This window comes from Seriola lalandi, unplaced genomic scaffold, assembly GCF_002814215.2.
Source record: "Seriola lalandi dorsalis isolate HSWRI2012SDOR001 ecotype SW California unplaced genomic scaffold, Sedor1 jcf7180002054763, whole genome shotgun sequence".
In the NCBI taxonomy this organism is placed as follows: Eukaryota; Metazoa; Chordata; class Actinopteri; order Carangiformes; family Carangidae; genus Seriola; species Seriola lalandi.
In genome coordinates, this window is record NW_019525316.1 from 699,659 (window position 1) to 718,394 (window position 18,736).

The window sequence follows — 18,736 nt, forward strand, 5'->3', positions numbered from 1 at the left end:
TCATAAAGCCTTTAGTGTCTGACAATGCTAACTATTCATTAAAACATCATGTCATATGACTTTGCTTGAGTTCTGTTTATTTCCCCTGATACAACAATAAGCTTGTCTGAGCTCATATCCATCTTGGGATTTCAAATGCAAATTTTAAGAGTCTGGGGTGCAACATTAACATCCTACTGACTGAAACAGACACACAGACTTGTTGTGATTGTATCAGTCAACACTATGTCAATATTTATCCCTTACATTGTCAGGATTAGTACTGCGTGCTATGATTCCCTTCCACACGATTTAGCACGCCACTAGATTAACTGTTTCATGGCTGATCTGATCTGATCTGATCCTCTCTGTTGTTGAGTTGTGGGGGGTCTGTGCTGGCCCACATACTGGTTTAACCTCTTAATATGACCCCACTTGACATTCACCCTACATACAGAGGCACTCAGTTCATACACAGCTATGCTGCAGTTCAGTTTATTTTAAATTCAGGGGGTTCAGAGCATCTTTCTTAAGCATTCTTTAAATATCCCCACTACACTGCTTTTTAGTAATCTAAACTGTCAATGATGGGACCTATTGTAAATCTGGGTCTGCATTTCCAATTTGTGACCTAAGGTTCTTAATTGAGTTGTCATTTTATCAATGCATATGTCTTAATAGAGGCAAAAGCAACAAAAAAATTATATAAAACCATTTTAAATACATTGGTTTGATTAAGTTTAAGTCCTAACTTTTCAGATACCTTTTCAAATTGTTTGTGTTTTCTCTCTGAAGCATATTTTTCTGAAAGTCAATAATTCTAGTATGGGGCTAACAAATAATAATGTGATCAGAGAAAAGTAAAACATTAAAATGAACAAAATCATAAAAAAACAAAACATAATATGTAGTACTGTTGCTATATCTGGGGCATGTTCATCTAGCCAATTGTTTTTTCCACAAGAGTGAGCCACAGTGGAAACCAATGAACATGTCACTAACTGCAGTTGTCCTTACAATTTTCTACTAATATAAACCACTTTCAAGAAGTGCAATTTAGTGTGTCTACTTTAGTTTGAAGCCAAACTACAGCTAGCATGAAACATAATTATTTCTGTGCATTAAACTAGTATTTTGGCAAACATTGATGAGTATGGTTGCGTCTCAAATGAAATTAAGTGGTTTATAATCTGGACAAACAGTGAAATATTATACACAGGAACAATAAAATAGATTTTGCTGAAATGTGAAACGAGTTTACACAAGCTAAAATAATCCTAAATTCAGCTAAAATATACATATTTTTGAAAGGTATAAAAATGCACTTTCTTCATAAACAAAGGTTTCTTCATACTGAAAGACATGCTTAGCACTGGTACTACTACCAAACAGTCAAGTAGGGATAGTGATGAGACTGAAAGGATCAGTAATATACAGTGGCCCTGAGAGCTCAATGCAGTGCAACTTATGAAAACACTTTAAAATACACAAACGTGCTGCAAATTCAAAAAACACAACGGTGTGCATCCCAACCGCAGGAAACACCTCCATTGTGTTGTAGGACTGAATTGGCAGCGTGTTTGTTTATTTGCATGTGTTGTGATTTTTTTGCAGTGCATTTGTTGTCAAATTCATAAAGATGTTTTCTGAATTTGCGGCACGTTGAGCTCTCAGGGCCACCATAGTAATATCTTACTGTAGCTTCCACACATATATATGCACACTGTATCCCAATATCTGCACAAAAGGAATGCACCTGCGAAACGTATGTGAGTTTTTTATGCGTCACTGTGAATTAATTTATCACTGATAGGTTTCTTAGTCTCTTAAAATGGATTCCACTCCTGTTCCACAGAGACACTCACCTAGCTGACTGCAGGGCAAGATCTACTAGTCTGAATACAGGTGCAGTGATGCCTTTGCAATTTAGCTGTACTTGTCTACATGGAGTGGTGTCCTTCCTGCTTTTTGTTCAGTTAGGCGTCAGGGTTCATGCGCTGTCCAATTAGACGTCGGCTGTGGGGAGAGCACTCAGCCTCTTCCTCCAACTGGAAGAAAGAAAGAAAGGACAAGGAATGAAGAAATTAGTGTGTCAGTCTGTGTTATCATGAGCAAGTGAATGAGGGTGTTTGGATTTTCTTTTGACTTAAAGAAACTGAGTGAGTAGATGTCTGTGGATAAGTTGCATGTGTGTTTGACTAAGACTAAGTGTGTGTATGCACATCTGAGTCAGACAGAAATTCAGACACACACCACAGTTGCATCCCTGAAGCATACCCACCCAACCCCACACAAAGACACACACACCTGCTCTTTGATGTAGCTGTTCCCACAGGGTGCCAGCCCTCTGAGAGCCAATCCAACGATGAAGCACCACACAGACAGTCCGACCTCAACCGCTGCCAGCACAGTACAAGGGACCCACAGCGCAAGGGTGGTGTCCTGAGAGATGGCAAGTGGTGGAAATGAGGAAGAGAAAGAAATAAAGTAACACTACAAGGTTTCTCCTGTGATGTGAGGTCTATGGGCAGAGGGATAGAGGGATAGAATGAGGTAGAACTTTTTTTTTTTTTTTAAAGAGAGGGAAATGCAAGAAGAAAATTTAGACTCACATAAATTCTTGTTGTATCAAATGGGCATTGGGCAGTGATAGGTGACCGAGCATTGATGGGCACCTGTGTGTCATTGCATCCCACCATCAAGCCCTGCCCATTGTGGGCAACAGTGACACTAATGGCCAAGATGAGACCAGTGCAGCATGACGCTGAGAGCAGGGTGTTCAGGAATGATGCAGTTAGAAGTCCTATTTGCTGGAGAATCAGAGACAACCTCATATAAAAACCAACCATTGAGCAGACACAGAATGAATGACTGAAGTGATCATATCAATGGTTGAAAATAAATTAAATTCTTACCAGTTTTAATACATGAAGGTTCCTTGACACCACAATAGCAATAATCCCGGTGACAATGCTCTGCAAGATTCAAATGACAAGATGATTGTTTCAGTTTAGTGCTAATTTGGCATAGACTATATTTTCTAACTTGTCTATTTGTTTTGTCTGTAAAATCTTGTATAGAGTGCATTTCAAGGAAAGGTGACATCATCATCAACAACTGGCAGGTTATCTAATACCTCAATGTAATGAGGCCTGCCCTAGAGCAACTACATTTGATAAACCAGTTCCCTTTTAATGGGCAAGTTTAGTCTTGATTGCTGACAAAAATACACAACACTATTACTGAGCTAAAGGAGCACATTACCTGTGATACCAGAACAAAGACAGTCACTGATATGAATGTGAAGATCAGTTTGTTTCATGGAACATCAATTTCAAAGTAAAATTCAGACCAAGATTGCTTGGCTTTAAAAAGTACTACAAACCTTGAGTGTCTTGGTGCACAGTTTCCTCATCTGAACTGCTAAGATGACTTCAAAACATAGTGTGAATATATAAACTATTGACTCACCAGCAGGCCAGAGGTGACAGAGATGATGTTGGCTACAGTGTATTCAGTGGTGATATGCTGGCTGGGTTTGGAAATGTGGCGGAGAACACTGCCATGGACAATAGCTCCAAGAATGAAGTTAATATGGCCGACCAGGATGAGAGTTAACCCCTTTTTCATCAGCCTCCTTGGCCCTTTGTCCTTATCTGGATGACAGAAATACAGGAAACATGTAATACATGCATGATACATGATGCAACATATTGTACACAAAGCAAAGCAAAAAACAGTTTCTGCTTGCACAACACTACACATTCATTCAGTGTTATGGCCTGACTTATACTGGTTTTCTAAGGAAAATAGTGTTATCGGTATGTGACAGTTTAAAAAAATCTAATAATGATGTCTCAGCCGATGGTTTTTTTTTTAACAGACTTTGCTTTTGCTTTTTTGGTTTTTTTTTAGATTCATACTAAGATTAACATTATAGAGTTAATATATTGTTAACTTGCTAGTACTCACCTCAAACCTAACTTAGCATTTCTACACTGCAATTTCTCGTTACTTATTGGCCAACCTGTACACCTGCCATATCACCTGGTGTATGTGCAATAAGCTATACTGGCGTGGTTGATTTATCCATCTAGCTCTGTACTGTGCGTCTGATGCAGTATGATGTTATAGGCCAAGATTCACATCAGCTAAATTAAATTCTGAAGGACTCGATTCCCTACAGAACATTTACTATATTTATGCATGCATACATTTATGTGCGTACATGTAAGAGTTACAGCATTTGCATACAAAGGCTACACTCTGAGTGACTCATAGAGATGGAGGAGTTAGCGTGGGCATAAATGATTCTTTTAAAACGAAGTGATCTCTTTTCTTGTCAGTCTGAATGTTAACAGCTCATTTTCTCTGAGGATAAGATACCAGCATAATCTTTTACACATGCACTTGTATCACATGTGCAAAGTTTTAAAAATGAAACCGTGTCATCCTACCTCCAGGCCTGTGGTCAGTTACACCCGTGGAGGGAAAACAATGTCGGACATATAAGTTATGATATTACTTATGTGAGGTGTTCAGCAGTTATATATATATGCCATCAGACAACCACTCACCAAACGTGCACATCTCTCTGCTACGACAGATGTTTCCTGCGAATGAATATCCGTAATTTTCGAACAACAGAGGACGAAACTTGAGACCTCTCAGACGTTCCTCTGTCCACTTCCTGTATGACGTCACGATACTCACCTGTGAATTACCTGTGACTTGCTGGACGCTCAGGGGCGCAACAGACATTTGAGATTTATAATAAGCTTATTTATTCTCAGAACACTGAATCGGTCACAAAACCAGAAAATCATTTCGCAAATGGGTTTGAAACCAAGACTGGAGTAAATCTTATTAAAAGAACAAAGTCAAGCACTTCACACATTTATTTGAAAGACCAGTCATACTTTGCAGTTTTTGTCAGGATACACGTCTCAGAAAAGACACTCAGTTACTGACATTCATGTCATATACAAAATATAAGAATATCCAAATATAACCACAACTACTAACCTGGAGTAACAGGCTAAAGCTGCCCATCATGTGCGATTATATAATAACCACTTTCAACACCACTGGTAATTTGAGTGGAAAAGATGGTACAGAGGGTGACAGGGAGAGAGAGATAGAAAGACAGAGTCAGTGTAAAGCTGCTCTGATAAAAACATTTTTTGGATTTTTCAACTTCTCTATACAAGGAGTGGTGCATTTACATTCTACTAGCTAACTTAAGAACATATCTTTGGGATATACAATCTCAACAGTTCACAAATAGACATACAAACAGAGGAGAACAAAGTAAACAATGTATTAAAATGCGCTACACAAGGTATGTACAGCAAAATATGCAGTTTGGAGCATAATAGTTGTCAGAATACATTAAAACTAGAATTACTGCCTCTTGGTTGTATGCTTCCACCAACCAACAAAGGTGCAGGAAATATGGTCACGGTCTCCCCTTCCCAAGTTTAACATTGAATAATGGCCAAAAGTGTTTTTCACACAGTGAATTTGACCTTTGACCATTTGGATATAAAATGTCATCACTTCATCATTTAATCCTATTAGATATTTGTGTTAAATTATGTCATAATTAGTGTATGAGTTCGTATGTTATGGCCAAAAACATGATTTGTGGGTCATAGTGACCTCAAACTTTGACCCTTGCCCACCAAAATCTAATCAGTTCATCCTTGAGTCTAAGTGAACGTTTGTACCAAATTTGAGGAACTTCCCTCGAGGTGTTACTGAGATATTGTGTTGACGAGAATGGGACGGACGGACGGACGGACGGATGGACAGACGGACATGCATACGGACAACTCAAAAACATAATGCCTCTGGCCCTGGCTGTCTCTGGAGCAGAGGCATAAAAAAATACTCAAGAAATACACGAGTGGAGATCATTGGATTAATATGATCTCATTAGTGATGTTTGCAATTTAACATTACAACTCAACAACCAGAGGAAAGCTCTGCCGGAACTTAAGCTGGCAGAGTGATTGTAAGACAAAATACAATTTAAATAAAATACCAGATCAAAGGAAGCTATTCTATGCAATAATATCTCAACTGTTGTTTTGTGTTTTCCAATACATATTGATACTTTATGATATATTCTTATTGCCTGTTTAAGATACTGAATTATGTGAGCTCTCGGACACAGTAGTACCAGTAGTCCACAAAGAATTCTGAGCCAAACTGTCACAAAAAGGCCACAGGCAACTCCTTGATCTCAATGCAAGTCTAAACAAGACCTGCATGATGTAAAATATTTTATTCAAGTTTAGAAGCTTTGGTAAACCTGTGAACGATATTGTCAATCCACTAGGTCCCACTTTTATCAAATGATCAGATGAAAATAAAAGCAACAGAAAACAAACTAGAGAAGTTCTGTATTGGCTCAGATTCTCCACAATGTGGTCTCCATGTGGAACTTAAGTAAACAAAAGGGAAATAAGTAAAGAAAAACACCTGATATACAGTATTTGTAACATAAATAAAACATGAAACTCTCACATGGATGTATCAGCAAGAGGCTAGGTCCTCTTTCTACAGCATATGGCAGCTGAGTTCACGACACAAGTCTCACATGAATGAATTTTAAAGGCAGAGTAGCATGTGTGAACCCAACAAGCAGCAAATGGTAAAACAATTAATAAAATAAGAAAAACAATTGGAAAAAAGAAAACTTTAGGGCATGTGCGTAGGCCCACAGTAAGGCAAATAGTAGAGCAAAAATATAAAATCAAACACACAAAACGGAAATTCAGTAACACTAAGTTCACAGTACCTCAAAGTGACTATCTTCCAGAGAGAGCTGGCAAGATGCCCGACCAAAATGTGTTATGCAGTAATGCACATACATTTTGTTGTGCATCAATGGCCTTTTACAAACATTAACCATGGGTAAATAGTTCTATTTAAAAAATTAAGTTTGAAGGTTCCCTCTTTGCAATCCAGCAAAATGAAAGAGAGAACCACATGAAATGACATTGGTTGAAAAAAAAAAGGGTTAGCTTAATTTGTAAAAATTTTCTTTGGTGGTGCTCAAAGGGTGTAGGTCCAACTAGTAAAATTTAGTACAAGAGTTAATATGTGATGTGACTCAAGTGAAGGCCTGAATCAGTCTTTGATGACGATTTAGATTGTTTCATCCCGGGACACAGGCCGGCCAAGCAATTCATTATGTAAACACCTCACTATAATACAACTGTGCTTGAGAAAAACTGGGTTTCATCATAAAGCTGCAAGTAATCTAGTCAGTACTGTTGTAATCAAAATGTCTGTTGCAGCATTAATATATTTTAATTAAACTTAACAGCCAGCTTGATAGCCAGTTCATTCAAAATAATTCCATGTATGTATGCGTATATGTATGTTTTGACTTAAATAAAATGCATGTGCCTTTTTTGGAGTAAAACTGGCTTCATATTAAAGCTTTTATGTGCTTTTAGGAAGTTTTAGTCCCTGATTCCAAGGAAAAACTTACACTTTTGGTCACATTGCTGCCTACGGTTTGGTATAATGATACAAAAAAACATTAAATATAGCCACTGTGTTGAGTAATTAAAAAAAAATGTGTAATCGGTTTGACAGAGTGTATTTGTGAGGAGAGACGGTTGATGAAACCCTTGCTAGTGAAGAACTTGGCTGAAAGTTTCTTCTAGTAGGCATGCTATCTTGTTTTGGTCCAACTGTGAAGAGAACACAAACATTTTCAGCAATGACAGACACTCGAAATTCAAAACAACAAACAAGGGATAGAACTGTTGTTATCCAATAAGAGGATGGAGTTCTTCATTATGAAGAAAGTCTACATATACTCTCACCGACAGAGAGATGAAGTGACTACACAACATGAGAGTGGGTTTGTGTGCATTTTTTAGTGAGTGGGCACCAGAGTACATGCAGTAAGCGTGCATAAAGCTCTTTAAGGGGAAAGTGAGTTGGAGGGTATGTAGTAGCATCAGGGGTCACCACGCCTTTTAAAATCACCTGCATTTTCAAACATTTTGCAGAAATAGCACATTCACCTACAGTGTCAACCACACAAATACAAGCACATACACACACAGTCAATGTGAATCTCTCTTTACCACACCAAACACCCACCTCACTGATTAAGCCCAGCTGCACCAACTCTCCAGCCAACTCTTGAACATTCTCCTCTGAAACACACATGAGCACAGTTAGTTACAGTAATTCATAACATCAGCTTCACATCAATTCTACCAGTCACCCATCATCTCTATTGAAGTTATGCAAATACTACAACACACGTACACCTGCACCTGAATAAAGGTCAGGCTTAGGGTAAATACCACATTCATAATAATGTAGTCCAGATGCAGCTTTTAAATCCAAATCCCACCTTAAACACAATAAAAAAAATCACCAAACACCAGCTACTGCCGTTGCTCTCTGCACCTGTGAACCCATTTTGTATTTTCATAATCCCATTTTTATATTCCTGTGGACATCTAGCAAAGCATTCATTAAGTGACATCCAATACAGTTGAAAAAGGACGGAGTACAAAATGGGACTCATCTGGCAGGAAAATAAAAAAGCCAACATGTTTCAACCAGCATGGTCTTCATTTGGGAATGATATGTTAAAACATGTTGGATTTTAAAATATTCTTCTTGTTATTGAAGGCTTATCAACTTAATGGACAGACGCTTGCAGTTTCCTCTTCTTTAGAGTGTCCATAACTTTCTTTCTGGTCTAATATTTTTTATACTTTTTCCATTGTTGTTCTATTGAGCCTTGTATTTGTCCTATAAACCAAATGTAAGTGTAAGTTTATCCACTTTTTTTTGGTTAATCTTAAAATCTGCTGTAAATTCCAGGTAAGACTTCTTTCAAAACTCAACTTTCAACAATCATACAGGACCAAATACAGTTTATCTTGGAAAAAGCAAATATTAAGATTTCAATAATGTCAAGAATCCATGTTGCAATGCATCTACACAACCTTTTGTAATATAAAATAACTCATGCTTTGACTGAGTCTGATTATAACGAATAAGAACTCACTACCTTTGGTGAAAATATAAGGCATGTTGAGGGAAAGTTAACAGAGCAAACAACAGAACTACATCAACAGAGGTGTAAACAACATATATGCAAGGTTAAATTATGCAAACATAAGGAATGCTGGATTTTACTTTACTACAGGAAAAAACATTCACAACAAACCAGATCTGACTTCCTGATATAAACTCTTTTTTTAACTTCCGACGTCTACTTTGTCCTAAAAACTTTAAGATATACAAACTGTACATAATCCTCCTTTCAATTCCTGACCTGTTTTTGTAATAAATGGATTTTGATTAGTGAATGAGTTTTTTTATTATTACTTTAGTTACCACACCAAATTAGGACATTCTTTTCCTGTGCCTAGTGAGCAGAGGAGTTGTCAGGGTCTGCTGATTTTTAATAAGCTAGCTGTCAATTTACAACTGAACAAGGAATGTGGCTGGAACAAGATAAACAAGTGGAGGAGATGGAGCATCCAACAACTCTGACATTAACAAAAGAGAAACACAAGCAGCCAACAGCCATATGCCAAAGGGATTGATACTGAAGCAGAGGGAGAGAGTTCCTTGCTGATTTGTGTCTATTTAGTTTTGAGAATAAAAACACGCCTCAGTTGTCAATGCACTGAAAAGGGTGTAGAAGAACCATGCAAAAGGCCAATGGGGTGACATTTAAGTGGGTTAGTTAGCTAGTGACACTGCAGTGTGACTTTGGACTTTGGTGTGGTTGATAAGCAAAGCTTTGGAAAGAATATATCCTGATATCAGTAGGAGGGACTGTTTACAAATAGGACAGGGTGTGTCTATGAGGCTGATTTGTGTGTGTGGGTGCGCATGGATGTGAAGTTCCAGTGTGTGTGCCAGTGGTATTAGGCTGTTGGTATTCAAGAGGAAGAAGAAATACAATGTAAGAAACAGGAAGAGAGGAAGGGCAGAAGAAAGTCCAGTGGTCCAGTGAAAATGTCTAAGCATTTGATAGAGACTCTGTGTGTGTGTGTGTGTGTGTGTGTGTGTGTGTGTGTGTGTGTGTGTGTGTGTGTGTGTGTGTGTTTGTGTGGGTGAACGAGAGACAGGGAGATGAACGCCTGGGAAAAGATGGTCAGATCGCGACACAGGAGGTGACAGCTGTCAGCTGCAGCCTTTCACTGGCCTGGCATTCCCCACACGCCTGCAACATTATACATGCCTGCCATACCTGTGTGTACATGTGCACATTGGATCATACAGACTGCATTATTCTGACCATGCAGCAGTTGTGTTCTGTGTTATTTCCTCATTTGCCTTCCTTTAGTCTTGTCTGTGACAAAGCAGTGAGATGCAAATCCTGAAATATTGATGTATATTCTAAAACAAATAAGTGAAGTAAAGTTGTAAAGACAACTCCCTGTTGTTTTACAAGAAAACATTAAAAAGGTTTTAAAAGCCACTATGGCCATTAACAATTCAAGTATGTAATCCAAATAAATTGGTCCAAAATAGAGGTGCATGGTTTTCGTGACGCACAGGGCAACAGTCGGTCTCCCTGCCTAAAATAGTCTTGCATACTGTATATTGTGACGCCATCTGCGTTTCAAGCTCTCTCTGGAATCTCCCTCTCACTTTGCTACATGACAGTCCACACATATGAAGAGATACTGTATATTAAAACTGGGAGTACAGGGGACTGAGCTCTGCAGTAATTGATACAGAAACAGCCTTATCAGCTATTATTACCTCTAATCATGTAATTCTATCGAACTTCAACTTCTTCTTCAACCCTAAACACAAGCTGTAAAACCAAACCGTCTAAATGGACAAAAGGACCACACGTCATAAAAACAGAATGCAAAGAGTTGATCTTACGAGGTAACATGTCACAGCTTAGATGTCTATTCAGTTTGTCCTCCAGTTTCAGCAGTAATGTTAGCTAAAAGAAGAGAAACAGAAATTTTTTTTTAACTTTTGTACACCTAGGAAACAAATAGTTGGTATAATATCATGTTGTTGGTCAATGAGGGGAAGCTTAAATGTTGCATTCTGAATTTGTTAAACAATAAATGATCAATTTGTAAATGTTATTAAACAGACTCACATGAAACTTTGCTCCTTCCTCAACAGGTTCAGCATTACACTGCATATGAATGACCTGCAGGAGAAGTATGGTAATCTAAATATGAATGGTTTTCAAATAGTGTTGGTAAAATTTCAGAATACTTTTCACAAATGTGCAGTCTATATTTCGAATAAGAGATTGATCATGAAAATGAGGAACTTTAGCGTCAAGATCATTACTTGTGAAAAGCCACCATTGTGACTGCATTTTTTAATATGCGGTATAGTTTGTTGTACGCACCCGCCGTGTCTCAAGCTCTGCAGGTTCAGGGGTGGGGGATTTGACCAAGGGGATGACAACAGGAGATTTAACCGTCTCCTGCTGAGGCTGCTGAGGACAGGGCAGCCCGAACGCTGTCATTGGATAAATACCATTCCTGACCCAGGGAGGGATGGAAAGACAAAGAAAGGGAGAGGTGGAGAAAACATGGAAGACAGAAAGCATGAATGGGATGCATGTTATATAAAGTAATTACAATTTGTAAATAGACTGAGGATGGAACAGTAACAAATTTAAGAAGAGATTAAAGAGAGGATGTGCAAGGTGATAGAAAACTGAATATTGATCCAACAAAATCTCCAGTTAAACTAAAATACACATAACGAAACAAAAAAACGTGTCATGTGTTTTATATGAACCGTGTCTGTCTTAAAATTTCATATGTTCAGGTAACCAGGATGGATACATTACTGTACTTTGTCTAAAAACTAAAGAGAGCATACAAAGATAGTCACATAGTCCATTACTGCCCCTGTGTGGCCAAATAGTGTTGTTGTATCTTTGGGGCTTAATAACATAAAAAGCTCACCTTAACAACTGAGCTAGTTCAAACCCTCACAGTACACAACACTGATTTGCTTCTCACCTCACATCCTCCAGGAATTTATCAAGCTCCAAAGCAGGAAACTGCAAAAGCCTACAGAGGAATAAAAGGAATCTCACTTATTATACAGTTTGAGGTATGAGGACCAAAGAATTTCAAATGCGATAGTAAAATAAGTAATAAAATTATTAAGACAGGTGATTTTGACATTTTTTTTAATGTTGTTACTGTGTTTAACTTATGCCTGCCATTTTATACTGGAAAATATATCTTTGTGCACTAAACAAATTAAGAATTTAAGAATAACATCAAAGCTGTTGTTTTTTGTTTTGTTTTTTGGCTACTGTATCTGTGCCGAACACCACTGCCACATAGATACTGGTTTCGGGCACTTACTTGAGCTGAACATCCTCTTTTGTCTCAGCGATGACCAGGTTGGGGTCCAGGTTTTTGGTCATCTCCTCTAAGGCATTTTCAGGAATCATGTCTGGATATTTATAAATCATTGAAGAATTATTGAATAAGGTTGACTTTTAGGATAAATATCTTAAAATTGATACTTGAATAAGTTTTAAGTTTGTCTCTGTATGGAAATCATTCTGGTATATTATAATGTGAACTCAGTGGCCAGTTTATCATGTGACCACTCTTTACAACTGTGATGAGCAGAAAAACACGCACAACACGTTGAACCTTGAGGTGGATGGGATACAACAACAGAGGACCATGTTAGGTTCCTCTCATTGTCAGCCAAGAACAGAAATCTGATGCTGCAGTGAGCATGGGCTCAACAAAACTGGACAGTTGAAGACTGCGAAAACGTAGCCTGGTCTGATGAATCTGGATTTCTGCTGAGGCTGCAGATGGTAGGGTCAGAATTTAGCATCGACAGCATGAGTCCATGGACCCAACCTGCCTTGTGTCAACAGTCCAGGCTGCTGATGGTGGTGGTGGTGTAATGGTGTGGGGAATGTTCTCTTGGCTCACTTTGGGCCCCTTAATACCAATCAATTGTTTGAATGCCACAGCCTATCTGAGTATTGTTGCTGACCATGTGCAGCCCTTTATGACCACAGTTCACCATCTTCTAATGGATACTTCCAGCATGATAATGCACCATGTTGCAAAGCAAAAGTTGTCTCAAACTGGTTTCATGAACATGATAATGAGTTCAGTGTGCTTCAGTAGCCTCCCCAGTCATCAGATTTGAATCCAGTAGAACGACTTTGGGATGTGATAGAGCAGGAGATTCGCATCATGGATATGCAGCTGACAAATCTGCATAAATGATGTGATGCAATCATGACAATGTTTCCATTGTTTTGTGGAATCTATATCACGAATAATTAAGGCTGTTTTAAAAGAAAGGGGCGGACAAATCCAGTATTAGTATGGTGTTCCTAATAAAGTGCTGTGTGAGTGTAGAGCAACAGCCGCATTCATTTAAGTTCACATTTTTTTGTCCACACAATTGTACAATGAACTCCAAAGAAAAATATGTTCTTCACAGTGTGAACTGCAGATGTAGAGATGCTGGCACCTGCAAGCACGGCCCGAAAGTGTTTATGGTAGTGATCACTTACTAATTTGTGGTTAATTTGATTTTCTTTTTGTTAAAAGCCAATCAAAATTTGCCTGGATCACCAACCATGCATCTGAAATATATACTGTATATATAGAGTATGAGCCATTTTACATCACATTGTGATGGACAGTTATTTACGAATCGGATGCACAACAAAACTTAAAATTTCTTTTTGTGTGTGTGTGTGTGTGTGTGTGTGTGTGTGTTTGTTAAAGACTCACGTTGGTGACTGACAATGCAATGTGCAGCGAGCAGTTTTAGCAGTGGTACTTCAAACAGAGCCTGGTTAAACAGCAGCTCTCTGGCTGTAGGCCTTGTACTGGGATCACACTCGAGGCACTTCTGTATTAACTCCTACAAAAACAAACATCTGTGACACACTTTTCAAAGAATTGGCAAAAACTTTTCAAAGATGAATCTGGTATGATCTTTAAAGATACTCATGAACATGCAAACACATACTCCTCTCTCTTTATCTTACCCTCTGCAGTGGGTCCTCCAGTAACTGTATTTCACTGTTTATGGCCTCCTGAGAAACATTAGAGGACTCTCCATTCCCCTGGATCTCCAGGAGTGCCATCTGCAACACAGCAACAAACACATTAACATATTGCTTTGAGATAGGGCTCAGGCCATTACATTGTATTATGGGTCTCATCTCACCTCTAATGCACACATGCCGAATGAATAGATGTCTACAGCTGTGGTGACATCATCAACAGCTACAAAGACATAAAGAATATAATTTCGACATCATGTCATAAATCATTTTGTGAGAAACCATATACTTTTAATGACTTTAATGAAATTAAGAGATTGCCTATTCCTAAAAGCAGCACTAACTTGTAAGATGTAATCCAATATATCTGTATCATCCAGTTTATTCTGGAGGTCAGGAAACTGTCTATATCAGTAACAACAGAAATAACAATAAAGTCTCATTTTGGTCATGTCTACCTCCATACTCTGGAGCAAAGAAGTGCATGTTCTTCTGTTCCTCACGACAAGTCTTCACATGGTTGTTAATGGTGTCTGGAGCAACTGCAGATGAGGCAGGGATACAGAGGATATGTTGAGAAGTGAGTATGAAGCAGGAAGATGTAAAAATAAAGACCAAGGACGTAGAGAAAGACAAGAAAGTAATAATGTGATGGAGTCAGGACCAATTAGTACTACATTTACATTGTGCAAATTATCATGCATGTTTGGAAACTGTTCTTTAGAGGACAGGGAGTGCAAGAGATAAAAACAAAGTGCATAGATGCTGTTGTGGCCAGCATTTTGTGTACACACAACAGTGGTTTTCTAAACCACATAACACACCACCACTTTGTTCACATCTTATGCAATGCAGAGTTCTTTTTTGGTACAAGACAAAAGCAATATTGCTATAATTTGTGTCACATGGAAAGTCTTTAGTGTTTTGTTAAAGTGCCAAAATTGTTTAGTTAAAGTGCCAAAGTGACTGTTACTTTTGTACATACAACCCTGGTACTTTGGGATCATTGAACTTTAGCACACCATTATGTGAAATTTCCAGCCTTTAAATCCATAATTCAGCAACATTCGATGCCATCAACAGCGCTCCAGCTCCACTACCTAACACAGTGGGAGGAAACCGGTGTAATTCTATACCTGAGCCGATCTTGATGAGCCCGTTGTGCTGAATGAAGATGGTGTCACAGGTCAGGTTGCCATGGATGATGGGTGGGTCACATGAGTGGAGATAACTGCTCAATAGAAAAAAAAAATCACAAATACATACAAAGAACATAAAAAAGAGTTGAGATTATTTTCCACTTGTGTACATTTTCCCGAGAAGGCCCATACTGAATTTAACATGTCTGAAAAAGGGAGACCAACCTGAGAGCAGAAAGGATCTGTGTGCACCATCTCTTCCAAGCCTGTAGGACCATACATCTTATCAGAGCACTTCCTTGCTGGTTACCAGTATGGATTAACTATGGCTTGCAGTATATCAAGGGGCCAAACGCTACACGGGACATCTGCAGTTTCTTTCTCTTTTGCTCACCATCATGTAAATGCCAATTAATTTGTTTATCAGACTGTTCAAACTGCCCGTCACTCCAGAAAGCTTATCTCATTCAAGATACGAAGCTCATTTAAAGAAAAAAAACATTCATAAACCCTTATTCTATCAAAAGTGCATTTACATAGTCAGTTATTACCTTTTCATTCATGCTCTTGTGATTCTTCTTTGTCTTCTTCAGGAACTGCTTCAAGCTTCCTGATGACATATATTCAGTGATGAAAATCACCTGAGGAAGAGGAAGAAATAAGGGGATAATAGACATTGTTCAAATGTAAATTTAAAAAAAAGGAAGATTGGTTTCATTTTGAAAATGGTGATACTATTTATGCAGCTGACAGGAAGAAAATTCAATAATGTCTTGCAAGGCCAGAGACTCACCCTAGCCCGGTTCTCCTTTGTGTCAGCCCAGTATTTGTGAAACTTCACAATATTTGCATGTTCCAAATGGATCAGGTTATCAAATACAGCCTTCACTTTCTCCTAAACACAAACAAAAAATATGTATAAGTATGGCACAATTATAATAACTTAATAATACATTTTACTTTTGCAATGATGCTTCTGTATCTGGCTGATGGGTAATACAGTTTGAAATAACTATTTATATTAAAAAATCTATAAGGAATTACACTTTTCTCTACAGTAGAAAGTGTTTTAACCAACAGATGTCTCTAGTAACCATTATATCTAGGTTTCCAACTGAGCTGCCCATTATTATTATTGTCAATGTTATTTTTAATTAAAATGTTACATAATGGATCTATAAGGGAGTGGGGCACTTCAGTTTCACTAGCATTGCTTGACACTGGTTTTCCCACATTGCATTGACCCTGAGCTACATCATTTTCACTACTATAACTATCACTAGTTTATGTCTTCTTTTCTAAAAGAGAAAGTTTCACCTAACCAATCTTTATATTCTTTTAGCCTGTACGTGTGCATTAACTACTGAAGCACATAAAGATTCATGAAAGTAAGTTAACTGTGCATTCTTTCCCCTTTTTTACATTTTGAGATGAGATATTGACCAAAACTGAGATGAGTTGACAGAGAAAAATATGTTTTGTTAACGGCCCATCTATATTCAATTAAATGTACAAGTCAAGAAAACATGACAATCAGTTCATAATCACCAAAGCGACTATCTTTAACATTTTACGTCTACTCTGTAACACTGAGCCTCACCTCCAGCAGTTTGAAGTTCTTCCTCTCTGAGATCATGACTTCATTCCAAACTACCTCCACCCCTTCCTCTGTGTCCATAGCCAAGTATGCAGCATCTATCCCAGGCACATTACGCTGATTCACCTATATTTGAGAGGAAAAAAATCGCATATGAGATCATATATTTAAATTGTGAAATGTAATACAAGACACAGAACAATTAGTTCTGGAAAAATATAGAACAACAGAACAATTTGTGAGAAGCAACGCTTTTCTGCCCATACTAAAATCTCTTGATAGGATAACACACTGGCTAGATTGAATGCAGCATTGCCTTGATGTTACTTGATACTTATGACTTATGAAGTGTAAATAACATGAAAAAGGGGGATATTGACAAAAGAAAATCATACCATTATAGAAAATACTATAGTTTGATTGTTTTGACATGGATAAAATAACAAAATATTCCATATAATATCTTATTCTTAACTAGAAGAAAATGATATGGTTTGAAACAAAAAACACATGTGCAGCAATGTGAAAGGATGAGCCAAGACTATTGCATCCATCAATCAAATTAACTGAGCTTCATGACGTAACCCTTGTCTACATACTCAAAGGTCAAGTCACTTTGAATTTTGACTGAAGAGAAATGTTTTGTCTCACAGGGTAACTTTTAACTTAATGATGGTTTGAACAGTTCATACTTTATCCATTATTTTCACCTGATACTATCAAAGCAAAGCCTCCTAACCCCCTTTACCTCCTCCCTGCGTTTCTGCCAGCGGCCACAGGGACTCTCCTCCAGAATTTCTGATTCGTCTTCACTCTCATCCTCATCCTCCGTTGCTGTGGGAGCAGGAGGCTGTATGGAGGCCACAGATGCTCCACCTTGTACCTGTTGAGTGTTACTAGACATGTGTCCTGCTGTGACATCTGCCTTTTTACTAGCTGCAGGTGAAGCTCCTTTTTCTTCTGTCTCAAACATCATGACACAATTTCTGATGGCTTTCCTTCTCTAGGCTCCTGTTCCTGAGCTGTAACAAGCAAGGAAGCCACTTTCTTGCTCGCCCCCTCCCAGTAAGAGGTGGTCACATATCCCTCTTCTTCTCTGGCTTGGCTTTCAACAAGGTAGAGCTCAAGGAGGGAGGACTGTAAACAAATGACACATGTTAAAGAAGGCTTGTTTTAGGGTGCTACTGCTACATTTGATAACAACGTAACAAGTATAATCTTTCCTAACATTAAGTAGTACTTTCCGCATAGGTTAGTTAACTTCTGAGCGACAATTTAGGCCGTATGCTTCATTGGTAGGTTAGACTCTTGAGACAGAGAGCCACTACTGTGACAGAACACCAAAAGTGTAGTCAGTCAAACTAACCAGCTATTGTAGCTAACTTTCCCTCGGCTAGCAAGCCTATGAAAGGTAAATAAATAAATACCTAACACAAAGTTACTTGCAATATACAAAAATCTTACCGTGGAACAGAAAACTACCAGTGAATGAAAAGCCCTCGGTTACATAATGACGAAAAGACAGTAAAATTAGACGCCTTTAGTCAAAAATGCTAGTTCGTCATAAAAATTTGTTGATGGGTTTCAAGTCCCTTTCTCCTGGCAGAAGTGGGAGGGGCGGGCAGAACTTGGGGAGCGCTTGTTTGCGCGGAGAAAACGCAGTGGTGTAGTTACTACTAAAACATGACAATAAGTAGAACACACGGGGTTGAATGACAAATATTACATTGAATACACCGTTAAAATATTACCACACACTAGCAAATGTTATTTTACTTAACTAACTTTAATGTTCTATCTATGCGCTCTAATCTGTTGAGTCCTGAGTACATATAACGCCCCCACAGCGCATTGTGCGTTTGTTTAATGTCCAGCACAGCGCCGGTAAAATAGCGTTTGGTAGACAAATTTATATTATTCAGCTACAAGTACTAAATCACTTGTAATATATAAAGACTTCATAACAAC

At 38.2% G+C, this 18,736-nt stretch overlaps 2 protein-coding genes across 2 annotated transcripts; both read right to left on the reverse strand.

The window, feature by feature from the left end:
• Positions 1-446: 446 nt before the first annotated feature.
• krtcap3 (keratinocyte associated protein 3) lies at positions 447-4,665 on the reverse strand. Its single transcript, XM_023424982.2, has 6 exons — positions 4,557-4,665; positions 3,451-3,635; positions 2,895-2,954; positions 2,592-2,789; positions 2,287-2,421; positions 447-2,027 (listed from the first exon to the last, which is right to left on the reverse strand). The coding sequence occupies exons 1-6, from the start codon at positions 4,567-4,569 to the stop codon at positions 1,956-1,958; spliced, it is 663 nt and encodes a 220-aa protein (XP_023280750.1). The 5' UTR covers positions 4,570-4,665; the 3' UTR covers positions 447-1,955.
• Positions 4,666-4,862: 197 nt separating this feature from the next.
• Positions 4,863-18,547, reverse strand: LOC111668856 (nuclear receptor-binding protein-like). The gene is made up of 18 exons (XM_023425006.2): positions 18,233-18,547; positions 17,517-17,905; positions 16,772-16,894; positions 15,965-16,066; positions 15,723-15,812; positions 15,397-15,437; positions 15,169-15,263; positions 14,491-14,574; positions 14,197-14,255; positions 14,015-14,113; positions 13,755-13,887; positions 12,345-12,435; positions 11,991-12,041; positions 11,366-11,501; positions 11,105-11,158; positions 10,876-10,939; positions 8,107-8,162; positions 4,863-7,688 (listed from the first exon to the last, which is right to left on the reverse strand). Exons 2-18 carry the CDS (start codon positions 17,742-17,744, stop codon positions 7,629-7,631), a joined length of 1,566 nt encoding a protein of 521 aa, XP_023280774.1. The 5' UTR covers positions 17,745-17,905; positions 18,233-18,547; the 3' UTR covers positions 4,863-7,628.
• Positions 18,548-18,736: the final 189 nt, after the last annotated feature.